This window comes from Egretta garzetta, unplaced genomic scaffold (assembly GCF_000687185.1).
Source record: "Egretta garzetta isolate BGI_Z169 unplaced genomic scaffold, ASM68718v1 scaffold775, whole genome shotgun sequence".
NCBI lineage: Eukaryota > Metazoa > Chordata > Aves > Pelecaniformes > Ardeidae > Egretta > Egretta garzetta.
In genome coordinates this window covers 297,026-320,319 of record NW_009259754.1, presented here as the reverse complement: position 1 = coordinate 320,319, position 23,294 = coordinate 297,026, and the positions used below count along the sequence as shown (strand labels likewise).

At 43.0% G+C, this 23,294-nt stretch overlaps 1 protein-coding gene across 1 annotated transcript in view; it reads right to left on the bottom strand.

Annotated features, from left to right (window-relative positions):
* The window catches only part of DGKD (diacylglycerol kinase delta), a 68,190-nt gene that overhangs the window by 33,248 nt on the left and 11,648 nt on the right, over positions 1–23,294 (bottom strand). The window contains 2 exon segments of the mRNA XM_035894971.1: positions 7,595–7,675; positions 8,348–8,458. Coding sequence (XP_035750864.1) covers positions 7,595–7,675; positions 8,348–8,440 — 174 coding nt within the window. The 5' untranslated portion in view covers positions 8,441–8,458.

Below are 23,294 nucleotides of genomic sequence, written 5' to 3'. Positions count from 1 at the left end.
AGAAAGAGCAGCACATTTGGGAAGGTAAAGTATATTTCAGAGAAACCTTCCTACTCACTCAAACATAAGCAAAACCATGAAGAACAGAGGGGCAGGTCAATGTTCCCCAGTGATAGAGATGCTGTCTCAGTGGGCTCATAAACGTCAAGGCTGGCAGCTAATAAATCACAAGATTGAGCAAGAAAAGTCTTTGTCCACGGTAGGAAAATGACCTGTTACTGACAGCTTATTGTTCATAACAGCTCCTCACAAGCCCCCTAACTGCACCTGTGTTGAAAAGAGGCTGGTAACTAGTACAAAAGGAAATGAATAGCTTTCAACAGTCTGATGAACCCAGTAGGCTTTCCACCCTGGGTCAACCAGGCAAAGACCAGTCCTGTTTCACCCACTGCAACAGTGAAACCATCACAAGCACCACAACTGGGAAAGACCTCGCTTCTGTGAGTATTACGAGCAAGCCTCTCCCTGCCTGTGAAAACCACAGAGTAGAGATGTCCATAAAAAGAAGTCTTTTTCTTCTAGAGCAGCTCCCATGTAAAACCAAACCCACGATGTTCTCAAATGATCTCCTGTTTACCACAGGTTTTTCTGCCTTTGCGTCCTCACCTGGAATGGGGAGAAGACACTGGAATCTGCAGCCTTGCTCAGGAAGGCAGATAAAACGCCCACATTCCATGAAGGTTACAAAGAGCAAAGAGATTATCAAACGAAAGCTCCTAGTGTTCAGGCACAAGGGCAGTAACAGACACTAATTTCAAAGCAGTAAACTTCCCTTTAGGGAAACAAAAGCTCTTCACAAACAGTTGCCTTCACTTTCCAGCTCCCTATCTATCCTGTCTCACAGTAAAATACATAAAGCTCAGTCTGACCTCTTCCTCTTACAGTAGCTTCGTTTTTCTCAAAAACTCCTAGCATATTTTGGGGTCATTCTGTAATGCACAGTAGCAATTGCCAGATCTCTCCACCCACAGCAACTACTTCCAGACTCTCTACCTCTTCTTCCATGTTTACCCTCTCTTCGATGTTTTTTCTCAAGATTTCTCCTTTTGTGCAAGCAGACTAATGACCAGCTCCTGCAGGAGGCTGGATTAAGAGTCCTAGAAATCCTTGATACGAAAGAATTTTAAATTACTATTTTCACTGACTAACAGTGACTCAGAATGGCCTGTTTACTGAAGGGCCTTTTCTCAAGCAGGAAAAACTGCACTGAAGTCTGGATTACAAACTACTAAAATAGCAAAGTATTTTGAAACTGCAGTGGTTCTGACAGGAAATGGGGACCAAACGGCAGTTAATGAAGGGAGGGGGGGAAAACAGCAGAACGATTCTGGAGATGGCAATTCGTGGCTCTACTCATATTTTCACTTGCTTATAAAGGAAATTCTGACAGCTGCCAACATAAACAGAGTGAGAGCACTAGCAGAGAGTGTACAATTCCTGAATGTGTACACACATGGGTGTGGAAGAGACAACAACCCCAAGCACAGCCCGACTTTCCAATGTGCACTCTGATTTTGTCCAATTTCGAGAAGAGAGTTTTAAAAGGAGGAGAGAAGAACCATCCCTTTCACGAGTCCTTCTTTTCTATTCTTTCCCTTCTCCAAACCTTAACAAGGCAATCCCTGATGGTGTACAACGGAGCAAGGCAAAGAACCAGGACTCTTGGTGACTCCCCTGTGCAACAATGTCCCCAGATTAGTAAATCTTTTTCACCACTTCTGAGAGTTGATGTCTTCCCTCTGGGTCCCTCACCCCTGTGCTGAGGAAGCAGGGGAGGAAGGTCCCCTCCCTCACTAAGAAGCCCAGAGCATACATTCAAGCCCATCTTTTCCAAAGGGCTGAGGCCACACAGTGAAGTTTGGGGAATCCGTGCAAGTGTCAAACTGTGCAGATTTCCCTGATGCCTATCAGCCCAAGCTCTAAGTCCAAGTCTGACTTTCTGCGAACAGCTTGTAATAAAAGTTCTTATATTCTTTCTCCTCATAAAGATAAGTCACATGCTCTTTCTCAAAGCTTGTATTTCAAACCAGCACACGTAACCTCTGATCTGGGTTCCTCTAGTTTCAACAGTGCCTTACAAGCACACAGCTCCTGCGCTAGACACAAGCAACAGACTTTCTGCCTGACACGTAGCTTCAGCAGCTCTATTCATTCTTTCAAAACCAAACTCTTCAGAGGAGACTTCACCGCCTTCTCTGCTAAAAAGGATATACTTGCACTTAAAAGGACTAATACAAATAATTCAACTTGACACAAAATCACAGAAAAGGCAAAGGCACTTTCACTTCATTGTGAAATGAATTTGCAGACATCAACGCCACACACTCCCCATCAGGAAGCACCCTCAGCACTTTTATCTTTTGTTAAAGTTCAAGCACTTTGCCCTGTGTTTTTAGGAAAGGTTAATTACCCCAAAATGAAGATTCATGCTATTTCTCCACAGTGTCAACAAGCCCTGGGACAATACAGCAAAAACATACGGTCTGAAGGAGATCAGACAGTCACATAAAACTTCACAAGACAGAAGACTGGCCTCTCTGCTGTGGAGTAAAATCAGTACTAAGTAACAAGGTCGCAGTAAGAAAAATTGTAGCACACCTCAGGCTTCCGTATGGCTGGAGAATGACATCCATACTGCTGCTCAGAGATGAGAGCATGCTCTTGTTCAGGAGCACCAGCAATTCCCTGTTCCTCAACCTACCACGAGCATTGTCGCCTCCAGTCACGCAAGTGCTCTGAAAGAGAGGTATTACTCTAATATCAATACTTCCTCTCTCCTGTGACATTGGTTAGGGTGAATCATCAGTTAATGAACAGTATTTCCTAATTGATGGGTGCAGCATTTCCAACAGCAGCGCAGGCACATTCCCCTTCACCCCAATTCTGGAGAACTTATCTATGTAAATCCACACAGGAGAGAACACCTGAACAGTAAGAGCTTGTAGCAAACTTATTCCAAAGAACCTGAGCTCCTGAAGATCTGTTAGGCTGGCACAGGTGCCATGTTTCTCAATGCTCAGTCCAGAAAACTCGGACTCCTGCTCTTACCTTTCACGTTCAATCTTCCTCTAAACTAGTGTCCAGAGCAGCCTACTCCCTCAGAAAAAAAAACTAAACAGATTGCTTGACATGCGATTAATAGGATTAGTGTCCTCTGTGGTCAGTCTCCCTGAGCAATGTTCCACTTGCCACAAGCTGATTAGCTGTCTGCTTAAGGAGGAGCTGGGATAAGTTTCCTTCTGACGGCAGTGAAGTGGAGAGGCAGGCACTGACTGTAATAATACGCTGTTTCCTGTCTGCGGCTGAGCTGAGAGGTACTTCCCAACAGAAGAGGGTTTACAGGAGCTCAGGAGTTCAAGCTCCACCTCTTCCAGTGAAGAGCCTTTAAATACAGAGGAGGGCTCAACAGCATGGCTCCTGGCGCTCAACAACGTGCTCTGACCAAGCTTCACTTCCACTGAAGCATCAGAAAGAAGAAATCAAACCACCCACATCTCTCTCCACACAGAGGAGCTTTCTCCCATGGGATCTCAAAGCTATGAATAAGATGGGATGGGAAGTGAATGTTGTAATCCATGTTACGCAAATGAAGGTGAAAGTCCACACCACCACTTGCTAGCAGTAACTGGAAAACATTTACAAAAACACCATGAGAGAATCATACTGAAATACAAAATATGTACCTGAAAAGATCTGATGTCCTTCCTAGGCCCTCTCTTGTCGATGACAGGTGGTTTTTATTAGTATTGAAGAACATAGATTTTTTTCCTCCCTTTAGCTTTATACAAATCCTGCACAAGGCAGGAAAGGGTCAATGAACTGGTAAGGACTCAATCTATCAGCTGTGCCAATTGCACTGAAGGCAGTGGGCCTAATTCAGTTGGCACCTTCTAGAAAAGAGCAGATCTTGAGCCAACACACCAACCTGAGGAGTAAGAATTTGTTCACCACACAATATTGACAAAAATGAGCCTAAGAAGATGACCCAAAGTCCTTTCAAAGACTTTGCTGTGGTGGCAAAGTGTTGGCCTGAGCAACAGACAAAAAAAAAACCTCCCCCCCCCCCCCCCCCAAACTTACAGGCTTCACAGGGGAGAATGGGCATGCTGGATGGTTCAGGTCCGTGACACAGGTAAAGCAGTCATTTTAAGAGAAGTATCTCCAAAACCTAGACTTCCTGGCACGATCTAGAAAAAAAACTATTCTAGGTTTGAAGTATGGAACCCTCATCATGTATTTTGTTTTAATGCTCCTAAAGCAACTGCAGGCTAATGCATTAGGCACATCAACCAATCAAGCTACTGTGAAATTGTGCTGTCCGAGAAAAAACTGTTCATGCAAATGGCTGAACTCTCACTGGGAAGACCCAATGTGCCCAGTGTGATCCCAGATCATCTGCTTTTTAGAAATCACAACAGGTTTTGAGGGTGTGGTTGGGAAAGCTCTGCTCAGAAGTTAGGGTCAGGCTTTGACCTCACCAACCACAGCTGCTGATCCCTATTTCCTAAGGAGTACAAATGTAGACACACACTGATGGCAAGAATCCAAGCTAAAAGTTGACTTCTTTGAAATAAATGGGTCTGAAGTACGAGGACAACATGGTTATCATTGAGCAGATCCTCTCTAAGGCCCTGTCAAAGACAGCAGCCCTAGGAAAATCCATTGGTGAGAGATCTATCAGCCAGGTACTAAGGGATCATACATGGAAAGAACCAGTCACTTATAGCCCAGGCATCCCAAAAGAATTCACCTAGTAGACAGATGACTTAGAAGGACAGAGATGGCATAGATGTGACAGAACCAGCAAATACTACATCTACAGTCCTCCTGAGAGAAGAGAGACCTGGCATGGGGCTGCTAGATGATTTGTTCCCAGAGGCTTCCTGCTAAGTAACTGCGGACACACCGCCTGACCTAAAGGAACAATAGCTAAACATAAAGCTTCTCCTTACACCTTTTGGGGGATGGAGCTGTACAACTTCTACAGCTCAAAGATGCCCCTAGTCACATGCTCCCAGCCCATGCTATAGTCACATATCCGTTAAGTCTGTGTAGCAGTCCTGAGAACTGTCCGCACTGCAAACAGGATACACTCACTAAAGAATGCAAATTCAACTAAATAAACAACAGTGGAACCCATATTGCACACTCTTCTTTTTAGAGGAAGAGGTCTGAATCTTAATATTAATTCTTCTCTCTCCCGCCTGCTGACAGCAAACAAATTAGCTGTCAGACTTATGCCCTATGTAAAAGGTTTACTAGCAGATGTATTTTTTAACCTTATTCCTCTATTTATGCAAATAACCTTTGTCGGCTCCGAGCTCTGGTTTTCGTCTCTCATGGTGCTGCCTCCTTGTGCTCCTCACTGCCCTTTTGCCAGTTTCTCCTCCGAGTGGTCACCCCTTATTACCTCTTTGCATTGGATCCACATTGCTCCTCTAAATGGTTTATCTTGGTTTTGTTTCATGCCTCCTTTGTTAGTACCTTAGGAGTGTCTTTCACTCAACCTGACTTGCAGAATCTATACATTAAGCAGTACAGATGCCTGGACAGAGGATGAGTTTCCTCAGAAAGAAACCACTCTTTCATAAATCCAAAACTACCAGTCTCCACTGAAGAAAACACAGAAACAAAAAGAAAATCAGAACATCTAGAACTCCAGAATAATTGTCTCTGCTATGTAACACCAAACGTTGGATGTTTCTGCTTTAGGATAAAATCTCAATAGCAAGTCCCACTGACTTGAAACAGGAAAAAAATGCATCAAAGAACTCTGAATTGTAGAAAGGAACCAAGCTGGAGAGATACAGGGGGGAAACAGAGTGCTCTCAAAGAAAACCAAGAGAAAATGGCAAGACTTCAAGGAATCCAAAGCACTGACTGCAGTGATGTGGCAGACCAAACAGCAGCAAGACTCGGCAACCTTCTGATTTTCTAAATATTTTTATAGCTCATAGTAAACCACAGTCAAATCCCTCTGTAAGCCATGATAGACAGAGTAGACAGAAATTGAGAGTTCTGTTCCTGAAGTTTACCTGAGCCCCATGATATAGTGATCGTGAGAGACAGCGCAAACTGTATCTGCTACTTGGTTGTCAAAGTAATGTTATCCTTATTAGCCCTTAGGGAAGGCAGAGCCTGATACCATAGTCATGGAAGTAACTCTTCACTGTTAGTCTCAGGTGGAGCAATCTGACAGAGCAAACACAATATTTCCTCCTGTCCTAACATTCAGCGTCTCTGAGGGAGATTAGATCTCTCCCAACTATAATAATAAGCAAAACAGTAACAGTATATTTGCTTACCTGGAAAATCAGTCTTTATTTACATATGGGAAAACAGAAGAAAGACCCCAGAGAAAATGCTTTATTAACAGGTAAATAACTTCACATTCTTGAAAACGTATCCCCTATTGAAATCACTGCAGAATGCTTCTCTCTATACACACACACACTGACACCTGATATCAATACTTACTATCAGACCTTCCACTTGTCCAATTATCAATGCAGAAAGTATTTTCAAACTGAGACAGTTCTGGGGTTTCATCTGGGCATAGGGTGGATCCCATAGCTACTTTGCTCAGGCAAAGCAAAAAGCTACAGCTATACAACAGAAACATCCTTTGCTAGATGTGGAAAGCAGTGGGTCATTACTGTGCACAGCAAGGCACGCTGCTCAGTCTTGGTCACCATCCGCAGGGCACCATCCGGCAGGATCAGCTTTCCTCCCTCCACCTGGATTGCTCCCCTCTTCATCTTGCCTTAGACTGACACTGCCTCCTTTCTCCACACCCTCCTCTCTTCTCCCTTTTGAGCCCTTTGGAGGCTGCATGGAGGTTATTGCTGCTAGCCAAATCCAAAGCTCACACTGTTGGCTTGATGCTCGCCCTGCATGGCTGCTGTTAATGGCTTTTTTTCTGCATACCAGGCATTTCCCCCAAAACGGAGCTTGGGGAACACCTGCACCTCAGAAATACAATCATCTTTTTTCCCCAGTTATTAAGCCTGGAGAAAATGAAGTAGTGACACCACCACGTTTCCAGACTGGAAATACTTAGCACATATTCCACATCTAACAAGTAACCTAAACCAATTCCACAGTTATTTCTGTGAGACTTTTTTTTGCTCCTCCTCTTTCTTAGCCACTATATATAGTGTGCATATATAAACACGCATACAGCCATATACAAATAAAGTCAGAGAAAGAAGTTTACATATTTTAAGGCCTGAAGGGAAAACTAAATTCCTTTAGCAAGATCTCCAGCATAAACACCAAAATCACCCCTAACTCCCTCAGCAGAACAAATTTTTCAGTCGCACTGTGTAAACGGATTCTATCAAACCCTCCTAGCATATAGGGAAGAAAATGCCAGAATGCAAAGTTTTAGCACTATACATAGCAACCCAAGGTACTTCCCATGTGCATGGAGATGAGTTATGATTGCTGTAAGGAAAAATAATTTAGGATTTTTTTTTTTTTTTTTACTGGAAGGGGCCATGAAGATTGTTCAGATGTTTTTAAAACTCTGCAAAAGAGAAGGGATGTGAGGGAAAGATCCAAAAAGAATAGAAAATAATGCAGAAAATCCTACCGTGAAGCTGTTGTTGACATTCTTAGTGCTGGATTCTGCCACACTGGCATCTGTCAGATCCACCTCATCAAAAATAATGGACTGGAAAGAAAAAATTAAAAACCCCAGTGAATTATTGAATCCAGTGTATAACCACAGACCCAGAGGGATGTGCCTGTATGTCTGCCTAGCACACCCATCACAGCTTTTTGTGATCTGAAGGAAAGGCCCAGCACCAACAACATGAAGGACTCGGGAGTTGAGTTCCATACAGTGTTGCTTGCACTTGCCTGTCTTCAGTCAGTGAATGCGATGACTTTATTTTTATTAAGGTATTACTTTAAAAAAATAATTGTAGGCTTTGTTCTTGTGAGACAGATTTATATCTACTTGATTATCAACGTACTAAACCAGACGCATGAGAGTTCTGATTTGATAAGCTCTAGCCTTGCTTGTCTCCTCCATTTCCTCTCTTCATTCATATTTTCTCCTTTCTTTTTCAGCTCCTACCGATTCAGAGCCCATTCCCTACTAAAATATACCAAGGGGGAAAAAAATGTGGAAAAATCAGTATCACAGGTTCACGTGATGCTTTTACTTAAAAACCAAGGATTTCCAAGTGCAAGGCAAAACACAGTAGCTACAAAACCTAAAGAGAGGTGCTTTCAGAGCACATGCTCTTTACTGAGAGCTGTCTTCTCACAGACAGCCTCTAAAAGCTCCACCACTGACTTTCTTCCCTTGGGCTCACATGTATTGTCAAGACGACATTACCTTAGCAGTTTTTGCATAGTAGAGCGTTCGTCCTCGCAGCTTAAAATATCGTCTCTTCCAGCGCTGGAAGGAGCTGGTCTGTTTCATCAGCATCCCCTCTTTTATGATAGTCTACAAAACAAGGAGGAGAGAAGGGTGAAGTACGCATTTCACTTACAGGCATCTTTCATGCTCTCCCACCCATACCCGTACCAAAAAAGACTGGAGTTTGAGATCAGTCATCTTAGTGCCCTCTGCTGGAAGTGCTTAACAAATTCATTCAACATAAGCGAGCAAACTTAACAAAATTAAGCCATCACAATGCATAATCCACACTGGCATGCAGTTTTATCCTTGTCTCCAGTGCTATCAGGATCCCCAAAAAGATAAATAACTTCTGACTGAATGAGCATTTAATAGTCTAACAACAACTCGGGGACCGTAACAGTTAAACTCACTGAGGTCAGACTTCAGTTGTGGGTAATCGTGCCTTTCATTTATTTGGCATCTGATTACAAGCACACACGCATCACAGTATATCTGTCCCTGTCTCCAGTTCTGCCTTGTGAAATTATCAGCATCTACCTGGCACAGAGCTGGCAAGCTGCAGGCCCACAAGGTGAAGAGCAAAACTAGAGTGAAGGAGGAGCTATATCCAACTTCAGCATTTGGTACTCTTCAGATAGTCTTGGCCCTGCCTCAGTACTCTCTGGCTGGCTGCCATTTCCCAGGGCCAGAGTGCCAAAACTGTCTACGCACGCTGCCTTTTTTTTTTTTTCTTTAACTGCTTTATAACTAGATTGACATACCAGCATACACAGTCCCATATGCTCACTCACATACTATGCATACATAGGGGTATGTATTTAATCCACATGCACTTCATTCTACTTCATCAAATACATTTGATTCCTTCATTGCGGACAGATTTTGAATACCAACACTACACGAAAATAATCTCAAAAACTGCAACTTAGAAAGACAAAAGGCAGAAAAGTCAGAGCCGAGGGTTCAACCCCAAATTACTGACTGTAAGTATTGCCTAGGAGCTGCAAACGGTGCTATGTCAAGCCTCAGTACCATGAGAAACCTGCTTCTCTCCCCAAGAAACAGCCCCCAGGAACCAATGCGATAAACACACAGTTAAAACACAGGAAACAAATGGTCCAACAATCTTGTAAGACAGGTTATTCTGTATCCCGATGCCAGAAAAATGGCACAGCTTTAACATGCCAGAGATCTCAGTGTAACTCAGGTTTGTAACAGAGTCAGGTCACCAATGAGTATCAAATAATTTGCAAACACAGTGTTAAATGTACACTGCCAGGCTACTACAGAGCACAAAATAAATACTCTTACTGATCCACAGGGTTTAGTTCGGTTTAGAAATCCTTTCCAGGGCACTAAACTCGCTTTTAAAATGCTATATATATTTCTAATGCAGGTCTTTCCTTTTTGAAACAGCTGCAGATTTTAATACTTTCCACACACACTGGCCCTTGCCAAGCTCAAAGTTTCCTCAAAAAGCACTTGTAAAAAAATGCTGACTATAAGAAGAAACATCCGTCTGACAATACATGCTTCTCTCTTGCTAGATTGAGCCATCCTCAGAGATCACAGGGCCTAGACCACCACAGTGATGCCTCTACTCACAAATCAGCTGGGAAAGAGGGGGCTCATGCATACCCCCAGATCTGAAAGAGAGCTGCCAGCCATAGGAGCCACTGTATACCTTCCTCCACTGTGTTGGGAAAGAGAAAAGGGTGAGAGCTCCCCCATATTCCCCAAAAGAAACATCATCTACCTTGGAGCCTGGGACCTGGCCAACTCCGAGGCTAGCAAACCCCAAACCTCACCATTTCCCAGTGTCCTGTTTCACAAAGCCACTTGCACACTGGCAGAAATACCTGTCAGCACTCAGGCACGCACCAAACTAGTGTGCCTGGCTCAATGAGGAATTGCTGGTCTCCACGGTACTTCCAGCAGAATGGAAAGAGATAATGAAAATGCACAACTCAAGACTAAGCTCGTATTAAAAAATGGCCATGTCCCGCATCAGCTCTTCACAACTTTGAAGCCATCACTGAAAGACATCTTGGTACCCTTTTTCCACAGGTCACAGCAGGGATGCAGCAGTAGGAATACACTCTAAGAAGCCAAAAAGGCATCTGGGAGCAGCTTTAGGGTCCAGAAGTTAAACACACTATGATGATACTCTGAAACAAGATGTTAAACTAACTCAGAACTGGTGCTACGCAAGGAATCTGAAACTCAGCCGTAAGAGAAAATGGAGTACCAAGACTGACCCGACAGCAACCCTTGCTGAAACAACCCTGAAGGCGAGGCCAGAGCTGAAGGCACTTATCTGGAACCGAGAAAGGTGCATTCAGGCTCCTGCTCCGCCACAGACTTTTTACGAGATCCCAATAAAGCCATTTTCACTCTGCGTGTCTCCATCTCCCATCTGCCAAGTGGAACAAACAGCACTGCCCAACTCTGCGGAGACCTACTAGAATATATATATATATACACACACACATGTCTATCTTATCAGTTACTTTAACCTCCAGCACTTGAGTATCGAAGAGAAATGTAAAGCAACAGCATCTACATTACCATGCTAAAGAAATCACACATTTCTGCAGTCACTTTTTACAGGGAAGAAAACAGGGAAGTGGCATGAGATTTTCCAGATTAAGACAGAAACATTCCTTGGACAAAACCATATATAATTTAAAAATGAGACAGAGAAAGTAGCTACTGAACTGTGCAAAAGCCCGGAACCAAAGTAAGAGAGGAATTAAAAATCCTGGGGAGGACTCCCAGGATGCAAAGCCCAAAGATACCAAGTCAGCCAGGAGTCTGATCAAAAAATAGCAACTTGCAGGAGGAGATCTCAGATCTCTGCTGCTACGCTTATTCACAGATACGCTTAAACTGGGGTCAGCCAGAGCCGCGGACTCCCCAGGCTCGGTCAGCGGCACTCTGGCTGCTCAAACTGTTGCCCAGCCCACCAGAAAAGTAACTCACAGCAAAACAACCTTCTGATTTCCCTCAGCTCCCCCAGCTCCCGCCTGCCACGCTCAGTTCCCGAGTGCCGCCCATCAGGCAGCTCCCCTCACCTCGGCAGGGCTCACTCACCTCTGCACAAGACGTGCATTCCTCCATTCCTCTTTTACACAGAACCCTTTTTTTTTTTTTTTTTAACCAAAAGGCAACAATCCCAGAGGTCACCTTGCCCCTCCCTAAGTAGCAATTTATGTCATTTGCCAGCCTCTATCTATAGAAAACCTCACAGCTACATAGCTCAGACATGAAAGGCCAGTGAGAAGCGAGCTCTCGCATGCACGCACTGCTCAGAGAAAACAAGCCTCTGGTTCAGAGCTGCCCATCTCTGCACGAGAGCGGCTGTTCTATTTATAGGCACACAGCTCAGTAAAGAGTTTGGTGGGTTTGGGCGGAAAGGGCTGGAGATAAGATCAAGATGACTTTATAAAATGATTCAGACATTGCTGCCTTTCTCCTCCTCTATTTTAATTTTACAGCCAAAGGACTTGCTACTTGCGGAGGAATGCAGCTGAAGAAAATTAACTGGGGAAAGGACCTGACAGCAAAGTGACATGAAATGAAAAAAAAGGGGGGAGCTGAACAGTTATTTCTGCTCGCCAACTTCTCTGTAGCTTTTTTAACTGAAGTTCTGCTCCGATCAGATTACAAGCCACGTAATTCATCACGACAAAAGTGAAATTACTTCTCCCATAACAAAAAAAGAGAGCTAAATCTATTTTTAGGGTCATATATTGGATCCTATGGGAAAAGCTACTGCCCTGAAACATCATGAGGTTTCATTACGTGCATCCTATCAAAGATAAATATAAAAATTGTTAGTGATGGGACTATCCAGACTGCTTTCTATCCAGCTGAGCTTCTCTCCAGCACAGTGTCCTGTGGTACGGCACTCCACAGGCCGACAACACTGTGAAAAAATGAAGCATCTTCTTGGATCAAGCATAAAATGATGTGCTACTAGTTTCAACAGCGACCCACTTTTATCATATTACAAGACAGTGTAAAAAAGGTTACTGAACAAACTGACAATTTAAAGCAACACTGCACATAGCAGAGAGTCTTAAGCATCTCTGCAAAGAACAGGATTAGACAGCTGAAAGGCAGGGCCTAGGAAATTTCTAGCATTTCACTATTTATCTTTGGCCTTGAAGAAAAGCAACTTCCTGCAGAAAAAAATTCAGTTCACGGCAAGCAATACACAACCCTCCCCCCAAGTCATCCCCTTTTAAAACTTGACATTTAGGAAGAGAAATAATATGTTCTCAGATTTCTTCTGTCAGAACGGGTGCAGGGTTTAGGCCTAATCCTGAACTGATGGAAGAAAAGTTTTGCCACTGAGCTCCATGAGAATGGTTTCAAACAACCCAGAGGACTTAAATTAAGGACTTAAAACAGCGAGAGCCTTGTGCTTCAGTGCTTCCCCTTCACGCAGTCCCACCTTGTGAGAACAAGCAGCCAAACAATTAACAGTAGTCATTCACAAAACCAGCAAGACACGGCCGTATGTTTTGCAGCATGACTTGTCTGAGGTGTCTCTGTATCTAGTAACCCACATCAGGAGATCAGAGAACCAGCCTACACAGATGAAATGTTTTCTCTACTGATAATGTGAATGATTCTAGTAAAAAGTTAAGAACGATCACATCGGATTTCAGCTGCTTTTTCTCCTGCTCACTACATGACACATGAGTAGCCCATCCTTTCCTGAAGCTTAAGGCTCTTGCTCCATTTGGAAGTAGGGCCCTTGATATAACTAATTTCCTAATCTGGAAAACATGATCCTACTAGCCAGACTGAAGGCAACTATCAACTGTACCCAGCTGCCAGGCTGGCAAGTGTCCTTTGGCACGGGGAGGCTCCAAACTGTGTTCGTTATAGACAGAGGAAGAACAATACAACCTATTTTACAGCTGACATCATGACATATTCTTAGGGGCAGTTATTCAGTGCAGCGTATCTGAAACAAGAATTTTGCTCCACTGATATTTCTGTCCAATGCAGAAAAAAAAACTGTATACAAGGTAAAAGCAAAATAATTCAAAACTATCTGAACCAGCATCTAAGGAATCCCAAATACCAAAGTCGTCACATCTGGATTCCTCTGTTTTCCATGTGTCTTCAGAATGTAAAAACTTCAGGGCACAGATTGTTTTTATTCGTACATACTATAAAACTTTGAGCAGGGTGCTGAGGCCAAACAACAAATAACTGACTAAAGAAAGCACCAAATGCAGAGAGAAGGAGAAAATAAAATGAAAAAGCATATGTGGAACTGAAAGGCTATCTTCATACATGCTTACTAAGGAATTTTACAGGCAGTTGGTCCCCAGGGACCAAGCAACCTCATCTGGTCACTGACTTTGGGTAAACTGTGGCAAAAAAAGATGGGAGCAGATCTGCAGTCACTTAAGCACGGCAAGATAGTCTTGTCACGCTAGGGCAGGTACAAATCTAGAGTGCTGCACCTTGCTATGGGTAAACCAGTTTTAGCAGCTGGTTCCATAAAAGCTCTCTGTGGTCATAAATATGGAACTAATAATTGTTTAGAAGTCAAATGAAATAAAAGTAAATCCGACAAAGAAACTACAGGAATAAATCTAACCAACCCTGTAGAATAAGACGTGAAAGGTCAAAAGGCTAGGGGTTAACAAGCTAATCCGAGAGCAACATCCTTCCACCAGACACTGGTCACACCCTGCAAATTAACTCCAGGAAGCTTGGAGGGGAGAAATCCGGATCAGTAAAGCAATTCTAAGTATGGGACACACAGAGAGCTAGACCGATCTATAGGGGAACACAAAGAATTTACAGGTTGCATAGTCCTGTCTGGGAATTCTACATTAAATGCATTTGGCTCTTGCAAAATTATCAACCTGATCTAGTTAGTGGTGTCCCTGCTCACTGCAGGGGGGTTGGACTAGGTGACCTCTAGGGGTCCCTTGCAACCCAAAATGTTCTATGATTCTATGATGATTATAAAACTGGAAAGATTTCTTCCACTGGTATGAAAGGGACAAGACATTATCTGAACTCACAGGAACAAAAGGACTCCAGAAAAGGGAAAAAAGTAAAGAAAATCAGAGGTCAGCTGCCGGAATCAAATGTCAAAACCTAAAGGAGCTAGGGCTGTGAGTCAATGATTCAGCAACAGAAGCAGAGCTCTGCACTGATGAAGGGGGTACTGTCTAGGCTTTTAGCGTACATTGTTTAATACCATTTTGTTTAAATAACCGATGCTTTAAAAACTGGGAAGTACCCATGCCAGGTTACAGCACAGACCTCTATATAACCACATGGGAGAGCCTGCAAAATCTCCCCTAACAACCATCCTCCAGCTCTGCTGTATTAACTGAACTCCCTGTAGCCAGTGAGAGACTAGGGGCGAGCTCAGCCGACAACTCTTGGTACAGCCTCTCTGCAACTACTAAGACAAGCAGAATTCAGAGCAGCATGCAGCAATCCGTCGATAGTGTAGTTGAGATGTCACCATGACAGGAAATGCAAGCTTGTTCTCCGGATCAGCAGTGAAAAACAGGATTTTGTATCAAATAAAAAATACCGAAACCAGGCTTGAGTTAGAATCTGCCTTGGCACAGATAAACAAATGTTCAAACACCTCATTCTTCATTAGTTTATGCTGCAGCCAGTAAACAAAGAATAGGTCTTTGAACCAGCTTCTCTTTAATACCACGTTCAGCTGATACTATTGTGAATGATTCTCTTCTAAAAGGGACAAGCACTCAGAGATCTAAAGTGAACAAATTAACAAAGAAAAACAAATTTGAAAGCACGCAGAAAGGTTGCACATCTATGGGAAAGGAAATGCAACATACCAGCATATCATCACGCAGCTCCCTGGTAAAATGAGCTCAGTTAAGAGCTCCAAGCAAAGTACTTAAAGCAGATGAATACTCTGGTCAGCTACTTGGAAAAGAGAATGAAAAACACACCAGCACACTCTAATTCAGGATGAGTTAGTAGCTGGACAACTCCTGGCACGCTAACTGCTTAAGCTCTCAGTATGCTTTCCATAGGCTCCAGGCATCCTTCCCAAACACATTTATCAACAGAGGAGAACTGAGCACAAAGCTCAAGTCATCCCAGCAAACTGTAACAAAGCTGGAAGATAAGGGCTCAGATCCATCCACACACATAACCAAAGCCAAAAAAGCAACAGTTTAAAAGCTACCTGAAAACTTTGGAATGGAATAAAATTTTAAAGGGCACTAATTAAACATGAACTTTGTACACTTAAGGACAAACATGAAAAATATGCTGTTATTTTTTCTACCACCTTAAATTACACATGTGCAACTACATCACTTCCTTAGGGCATTTTCCCCATACACAAAAAATGTCAACACACATTACCTGCTGTGAAACCTTCAGCTCTGACATATGCTTGTCACACAGCTACACACCAGTACTACAGAATCCCCCGTATTAACTGGAAGCACACTGCTCTGCTGCTGAAACGCAGCAATATAACCTCATTGTAAACCACAGTGTTGAACACAGAACCCTCTAATGCTACGGCCGGTATCACTAGAGCTTAAGTAACACTTCTATTCACTCAGAGAGCACCAAGTTGTTACCAAAAAGCACTGTTACCCACCCATCCACTTCACCAGCTGGCAGAATGAGTCAGGCACTTACCATAGCGGCATGTCAGGGCCATTTGATATAAGAGCATCAGGCTGGGAAGGCGTGATCGGTGCTATAGCAAACGTAAGGGAAAGCACATCCAGAATACAGCTGCGGATCTCATCCTTGCAATCATAACCACCCCATCCTTCCCATACTGCTAAATGTCATGGAGATCTTGGCCAAGTAGGAAGGAAAAGCCAGCAGAAAGTACTGGTACGAGAACTTCAGGACATGGGAAAGTGAAAGTTATACCTTGAGGAGGAAAATTGAATCCTTTGCCCTTGTGCTGAGGAGGCTGAGAGAACGACAGCTTCCTCCCACTGTGTCTGGATTCCCATCAACTCCGCTACTGAATTCTGCGAGGAGCCTTATTTGGTAGTGGCTGGTAGATGTAGGGCCAAATCCTGATCCTTTTACTCCAACTGGGGAGTAATCCAATGGGATTGCACTGTTGAGAGCAGAAAGCAGCATTTGGCCTTCAGCCATTTAATTAATACTTAAGGTATCTTAGAATTTATTTTTATCTCATCTGTAACAATTGTCGTTATCAGATTTTCCATATTTATGTATTAAACAACCTATGCTTTTAAGTTTTTTTTTCCTCATCCATTTAACATCATTTTTAAAGGATACTCCAAAGTTTTTAATTTGTTTTTCCATTTTCCCTGTTTTAATATCCTGCAAATACCTTTGACCATGCCAAGACATCTTGATCAGCACCAGTAACAACAAGGAAGATTAGCACAGCCCTGGGAACACCGTTTTGTTAACTTTCAGCTAAACAGAACAGACGGGTTGGCGTGAGTTCCCAGAATACTGATTTTTAATAAAATCTCAGCAATAGATCTACATGTCCTAAGAGAGTGCTCTGACCTGCCTCAGCAGAGAGCAGGTTCAAAAGCAGGCAACACGCCCTCCCTATTTTATCTGCCACACTTCTGTCTTTCAAGAACCAGCGGAGGCGGCTATCCCACAGGTCAAGACATTACCCCAGAGCTTGCAACACCTGCCCAAGTTCCCAGCTCCCCTGGGGATGCCCTGGGTGATTTTGTGCATTTGATACAAGAAGTATGTATCTCAATACATTTCCGTATGGGAAGTGGAGGTGGTATCACCTCTCCCCGCTATAATATTACATGGCTAAATATATTAAAACTTGCAAGAGTCAAACACAATGTGCTTGATGCAAACATTATGTAATCAAGATGGTGTCTCCCTTTTCAAAAAAAGCAAACCACATCAGAATAGGTATCAGATGTAAAACTTTCCAACTTGGCAATGAGACTGTGAGGAAATAAAAAGATTTCCTCTAAACCCAAATGGAGTAATCCCACATTAATCAATTACCAAACTCAGCAGCGGTAATCTTTTAGCCAGGCAAGCCACCTTCTTCCTCTCTGGATGAGAGGAGGGCTTTGGACCTCCTCCCTTGTGTCACTGCTTTACCGTCCACGTGTAGCCCAGGGACTGCAGACAGCAAGCGCCATACCCTGTGGAAGCACTGGACTGCTTCTGCCACGGTGCAGCACTACTGAACCGGGCACACACAACAAGCCCGTTGCTTCCCCGAGTGCTTTATACAAACTCTGCAAGAAAGGACTACAAGGGATGGCAGCTGATGTGGATCGCTGCTGCTGCTGCCTCAGCTATTTGTCTGCCTGAAGCTGAACTGTCCCAGGAAAACTGTCCCACAGGCCTGCAAAGCCAAACAGAAGCATATTCTTTCTTTAACAGACACTTAATAAATTCTTAGTGAAACAAGAAGCAATAACCACTTAGTAGAGGAAAAGCAGGGAACAAATTATTTAAGTGGAAAGTTAATAAAAATTCCTTTAAATAATGGCTTGTGCACTTGAAACCTTGAAAAAACATATTCCGAGAGGAAGGTGCTTTTCACTTGGACAGCATTGTGCCCTGAAATTTCTGACACTACTGTGACAGTATCTAGTGTAAACCTTAAGCTTTCAAGGAAATAGGGAATACTAAAACCTCTCTTTGTCTCGCTTCTCTTAAGTATGCAGGTATATCTGCTATTTTAGAAAGAATCACATTGGAAGGTAAAGTTATGCAGTGTCTTACATGGTATACTGGATTTTCTAATCAGGTAATCTGGAGATAGATATTTCAGAGGTTTCATTTATAATCCAGTAAAATAACAATTATTTTTTTGTAACAACAGATTTTGGGTAGGGGGAAATACTCTAAATATTTGACTTAGTTGTATTTAAAAAAAAGAAAAAAAAACCCCTTTAATACCTATTTTATTTTGTCTCTAATTTTATTTGATAGAACAATTACTAGCCTGGCAATGTACTTTTTAGCAATGTGGTCTAAGTAAATCCATATTCTCAAAACATGCAAAAGTTTAATCTTAGCTCTTTAGTTCCTGGAACCTGAACTATAGTTAGAAGGAATGAGAAAAGCTACAAGTGTGTGTGGTTTTGTGCTTTGTTTTGTTTTTTTTTTAAAAAGGAAGTAACAGCTGTTGCTTTCACATAGCATCCAAAACTCTCCAGCAGCGAGGCAAACTTACAGTACACCAGTGGTAACACAGTGCTGGGAGGCTTCCCAAATTTTGTCAGCACAGATGAGTCTGAAGAGCACGCAAAACATAACGTAGATTGAGTTAATGGGCAGAAACATTCTTACAGCCATGTACCATAGCCTAAAATCCTACTTTTTTCCTTAGTGCTCAGAAAAGGAACTAGTCTGTTCGCAGCGTTACCCCAAGAAAATTCACGTCCTTAAAACCTGTGCTCAAGATGTTCAGTTTCAATTCAATCACAAGAACTTCCCTTTTGCAACAATTATCTCTCTTTTTAAGCAGAGAGTTCCTAGTTTCTACCTGGACTAAAGCATGAGCTGCTACCAATTACAACGTGAAGCTCCTAAAATGTCCTCTTTTAGACACCCTGTTAGAAGGCAGCATAACATAACCAGGCAGACATTTTAATATGCTTTAGTGGAAGATGCCACAGACAGAACATGAATTAAGCCATAAATTCCTGGAAATTCCCTCCTCATTTGTTGCATATTTCTTTTACATCGTATCTTCACTGAAATGCATTGCTTCGTATCGTGATACTTCTTTCAATACCTGTATCAAACTAATAAACATCTCCATTTCCTCACTCTAATCTCATCTCAGAAAACCTTAAAACATTTGCCCTCCAGAAATAAAAATAACACTTCTTTACCTATAAAAAGGACATTTTATCTATTAGGCAATACAAGAAGAAACAAAATGAGCTTTCTTCAGTTGCTCATGCTGCCTACCATATGTTTAAGAACTCAGTTTAGTCTGCTCTGGAAACTTGCACAAAAACGAGGAGAAACATTTTGCTTCCTCCTGTTTTTTCTTGCCTGTACGCTTCAGGGTGGCTCCCAGACCTCAAAGCTACTAATCAGAAAGAGAATCAAAACCTCTCATAGTGCAAAAGTTATCTATACCACAGACTGCTACACAGCACAGAAATCGGAAACTCGCTAGTTCAGATACTGAACAAAGTCTGTCCACCGCAGCATAAAGCATGGTACCAGTTAATTTATCCTGCTTTTCACAGTATAAATTAACCTGACATATCTCAGCCACCAGAGCTAGACAGCTTCCAATATGCCAGAAAGTTTGGAGATCTGCTCGCTCTGTTTGCTTGCTCTGTTGAAATATATACTGCAAACTTGACTTAAAAAGTTCAAGGCAATGACAAATGGTTATAAAACCTAAAATATTACAGAGAAATTGCTCATAAAAGTAAACAGAAGTTAGACTGAATTAGTCTAAACAAGAAGTCCTCCTGATGCCACCCAAGGACGTTGCTGAAATCCTGTCTGGTAAACAAACTGAGACCTCAACATACCAAAGCTGGCACACTGGAAATCACACCTAACTGATGAATGAAATGAGAAGATGGCCTATTCATCCACTCTCCTGCTCTCTGAGGTTCGTAAAGTGGCACCTGCAACGAAAGGCCAAGTGCAAAGGAAGAAGCGCTCTTTACTGCCAGAGCCCATAAAAGGTGCAGTGCTCTTCCATTTCATGCCTTCATCTCCCAGGACCACTTTTCATATTACTGTGTCTTCATGAATGCCAGGTGACAACTGAGATGATGTTACCTGACTCCAGCTGAGTCCTCAACGCTGCTCAGAAAGTGGGGGCAAGGCTCTTGCTGTTGCCTCTCCTCACACACATCACCCTTCTCTTATTTTATTTCACCTCTTTCCTAATTCCCATCTGTTCAAAAATACTTCATCTTAGTTGACCAACAGTTTCTTTAGCCGCACCAATGCCAGCCTGAGACCAGGAGAGGGGCTAAAAGCAGCGTACTACGAAGCTTGATGCTGGTACAAGTCTGACAGGTCTTAAAATGGCTGATCGAGCACTCTATGCAGCCTCTACTTCTTTGCCAGCTGAGACAACAGCAGTTATACTACCAGCTATACCAAATCACACGAGTTTTTCTTCTTTCCCCAGAATAATAATCATTAAGAGACTGCTAAACATACCTGTCACACTTTCTTCTCTTCCTCAAAAATTATCTCTAGCTAAAAACAAATAACTGCATTAAAACACAGTACTTCATTTTGCAAACACTTAGCTTTCCATTTCCCATTTCCCTGCCCTGTATCTTCAAAAGAGACAGACTTTTCAGCTAAACAGATGTTAGCCATGATTTGCCTTCAGCCAGTGCACAACGGTCACAGTACCTATACATCCAACAAACCTATTTGCCCCACAGTATTACTACACCAACGCATTTCAGTCAAACACACTTGGGCAACCTGTGGGCTCAGAAAGAAGTTCACTGAAGCTTTACAGTCTTGTAAGCAAGCAGCTTTATTTTACAGCGTTTCTTGGGAAAACAGGTGACAGGACCAGAGGAAGGAAAACATATCGCCAAAGTGTTTGTGACTGTGACAAACAGTAAATTCAGAGGAACTCCACGGCTACAGCAGACTTTGCACTCAAGCTGTGATAACAGTAAGCTTCCATAGTGATTTAACTGAACTTACAGGCATGGTCTTGAGCGAACTAAAGCAGAAGATGTGGTTAGAAGAGATTTATATCCTCAGGGCACAGTAAAAGTCTGCCTGCATCTCTTACTGTCACACTGATGGACCTGTCCAACAGCTTCTATGGCTCACAGTAGTCTGCTCTCTGTCATTCAATAGACAAATTCAAAATTAGGTCTGCCTTTACAGAGGAAGCAAGCTCTTCAAAGTCTCATCAGAACTACAATTACTCACAAAGTTGTCTTTGCTCCTTGCCCTCAGGGCAAGGAAAAAGTACATGTACAGCACCATGCAGAAAAGATGATGACGAAATAAAGACACATCAACAAGTAACAGAACAAATCAATCCTTGTTATCATAATACCTGGGCTTACTTGGAAAATTTGACACTGTTTAGGTTGAAGGTCTTCTGCAGATTAACACACAGGAGGCTTAATAGCTGTAGACAATATCTGTTTATAATCCCTGCTCTTAACGTGTTTATGTTCGTGTAGTACAAGTTGCTTGTTTAGGCTTTTTCCAGCCATGCTGACGCAGGAAGTGATGTCAGACAGGACAAATGATTAAGTAGGGACATGGGGACGTGTTCTGCTATATTCAAACAAAAGCAGAATCCAATGCACCTTTTACCTTAGCATCTCTAACACCCTGAGCACTCAGGGTTCCCACTCTTTCACTTACTGAGAAAGCCAACATCCTAGCTCGTATCACAGACACCACCATGTAGATATCAAGGTCTGACTAGAGCATCCTTCCTCCCTTTTCACACTGGACTCCTGCCACAAGCGGCATTAAGAAATCACAAGGTTCATCCAATCTCCAGCAAGACAAATTTCTAAATTTCAGCAGCCTGGGTGCAGGACAAGATCTCAAAAGGCTTATTTTTTTCATAGCAGATTAACAGACTAGACCAGGTCACCTGGTGCTACAGCATGGCTGAAATCCCCTCAATATACTGAACATCAACCCATTTAGAGGGCTTCACCCATTTCCTGTTGTGGCCGAAAGAACCGTCTCACTCGCACAGCCCAGACCCTCAGCGTCTTAACTCAAGAAGCGAGTGACAGCATCAGCAGCACTTCGCAGATGGAGGAAACAGCCCCGCCATGCGTAACAAAGTGAGCACACAGCCCTCACGCATTTTGTCACGGGGGTTTTCGGAACTGAGACCAACGTAGCAAAACGATGACGAGCAGCAGGACGATTATACGTATGTGTTTGAAAGCAGGGCAAACTGGCCCGCAGAAAAAAAAAAAAAAGATCCCTATGAATAATGCTTCAGGCACTGTGTCATGCAGAGACATTTACTCTCCTTCACTATGAACACAAGATAAGCAACTGAGCTAGCAGCATCAGCATTGAGCAAGTCTCCTGCGTCCCCGTAGCAGCAATGGTGCTTGCCCATGCTTCAGAGACAACCGCAAGGTGACAGCAGAAGAACAACTAACCTGGTATGTCTAAGCAGAAACATATAACACAACAATCCAAAAGTTATACAAGACTTTAACGGCTACAACAAAAAATCACGGAGCTATAGTAAAAATAGTACAGAAGAGGGCAACTCCCTATGGGTGGTTCCTGGCCTAAGGCTGAAGGAAATCTTCACATCTTCTCTTACAGTAACAATACAGAGGAACTACAGTTGTAGTTGCAGAATACTGTTACTGCCCCTAAAAATGGATTATTCCAGAAAAAGCCACAGAGGGGTAAAATCTGACTGGGCCAAGGGAACCAGGCTAGAAAGGATTGTTACCTGACCATGGAGGAGAAGCAGGGCAGGAAAAGCTGGGAACAAAGACTAACCAGCCATAAAATCACTGTTTGACCATACAGGAGGCTAAACATCACTGTACGGCTACAGAAACGAAAAACAGCACAATACAAGATGGGGAAAACTGGGATGCAACCATAAAAAGGATGGGAAGATGCTGAGGGAGGCACACACTGACTGTAGGGGATAACAGCAGGGACTGCGCTGTTCAGAACGCAGAGCTCTGAATATGAGACAATGACTTGTGCCATGTTCAACAGGGCCACAGGAAGGGGGTTTAGGGAAGTGATAATAGGGGCTGGCACAATATGACAGGGCTGTGCAGGGGCCCTTAGGAGAGGCATAGGGAGGTGAGGAGGAAGCCCCTGGCAACTCGGATATAGGGAAGAAAGGGGAGATGCAGCTTCAGGGGGTGGGGAGGGACAGGATGACCATAAGAGCTCAAATATCGGATAACGGGGGGCAGTGCTG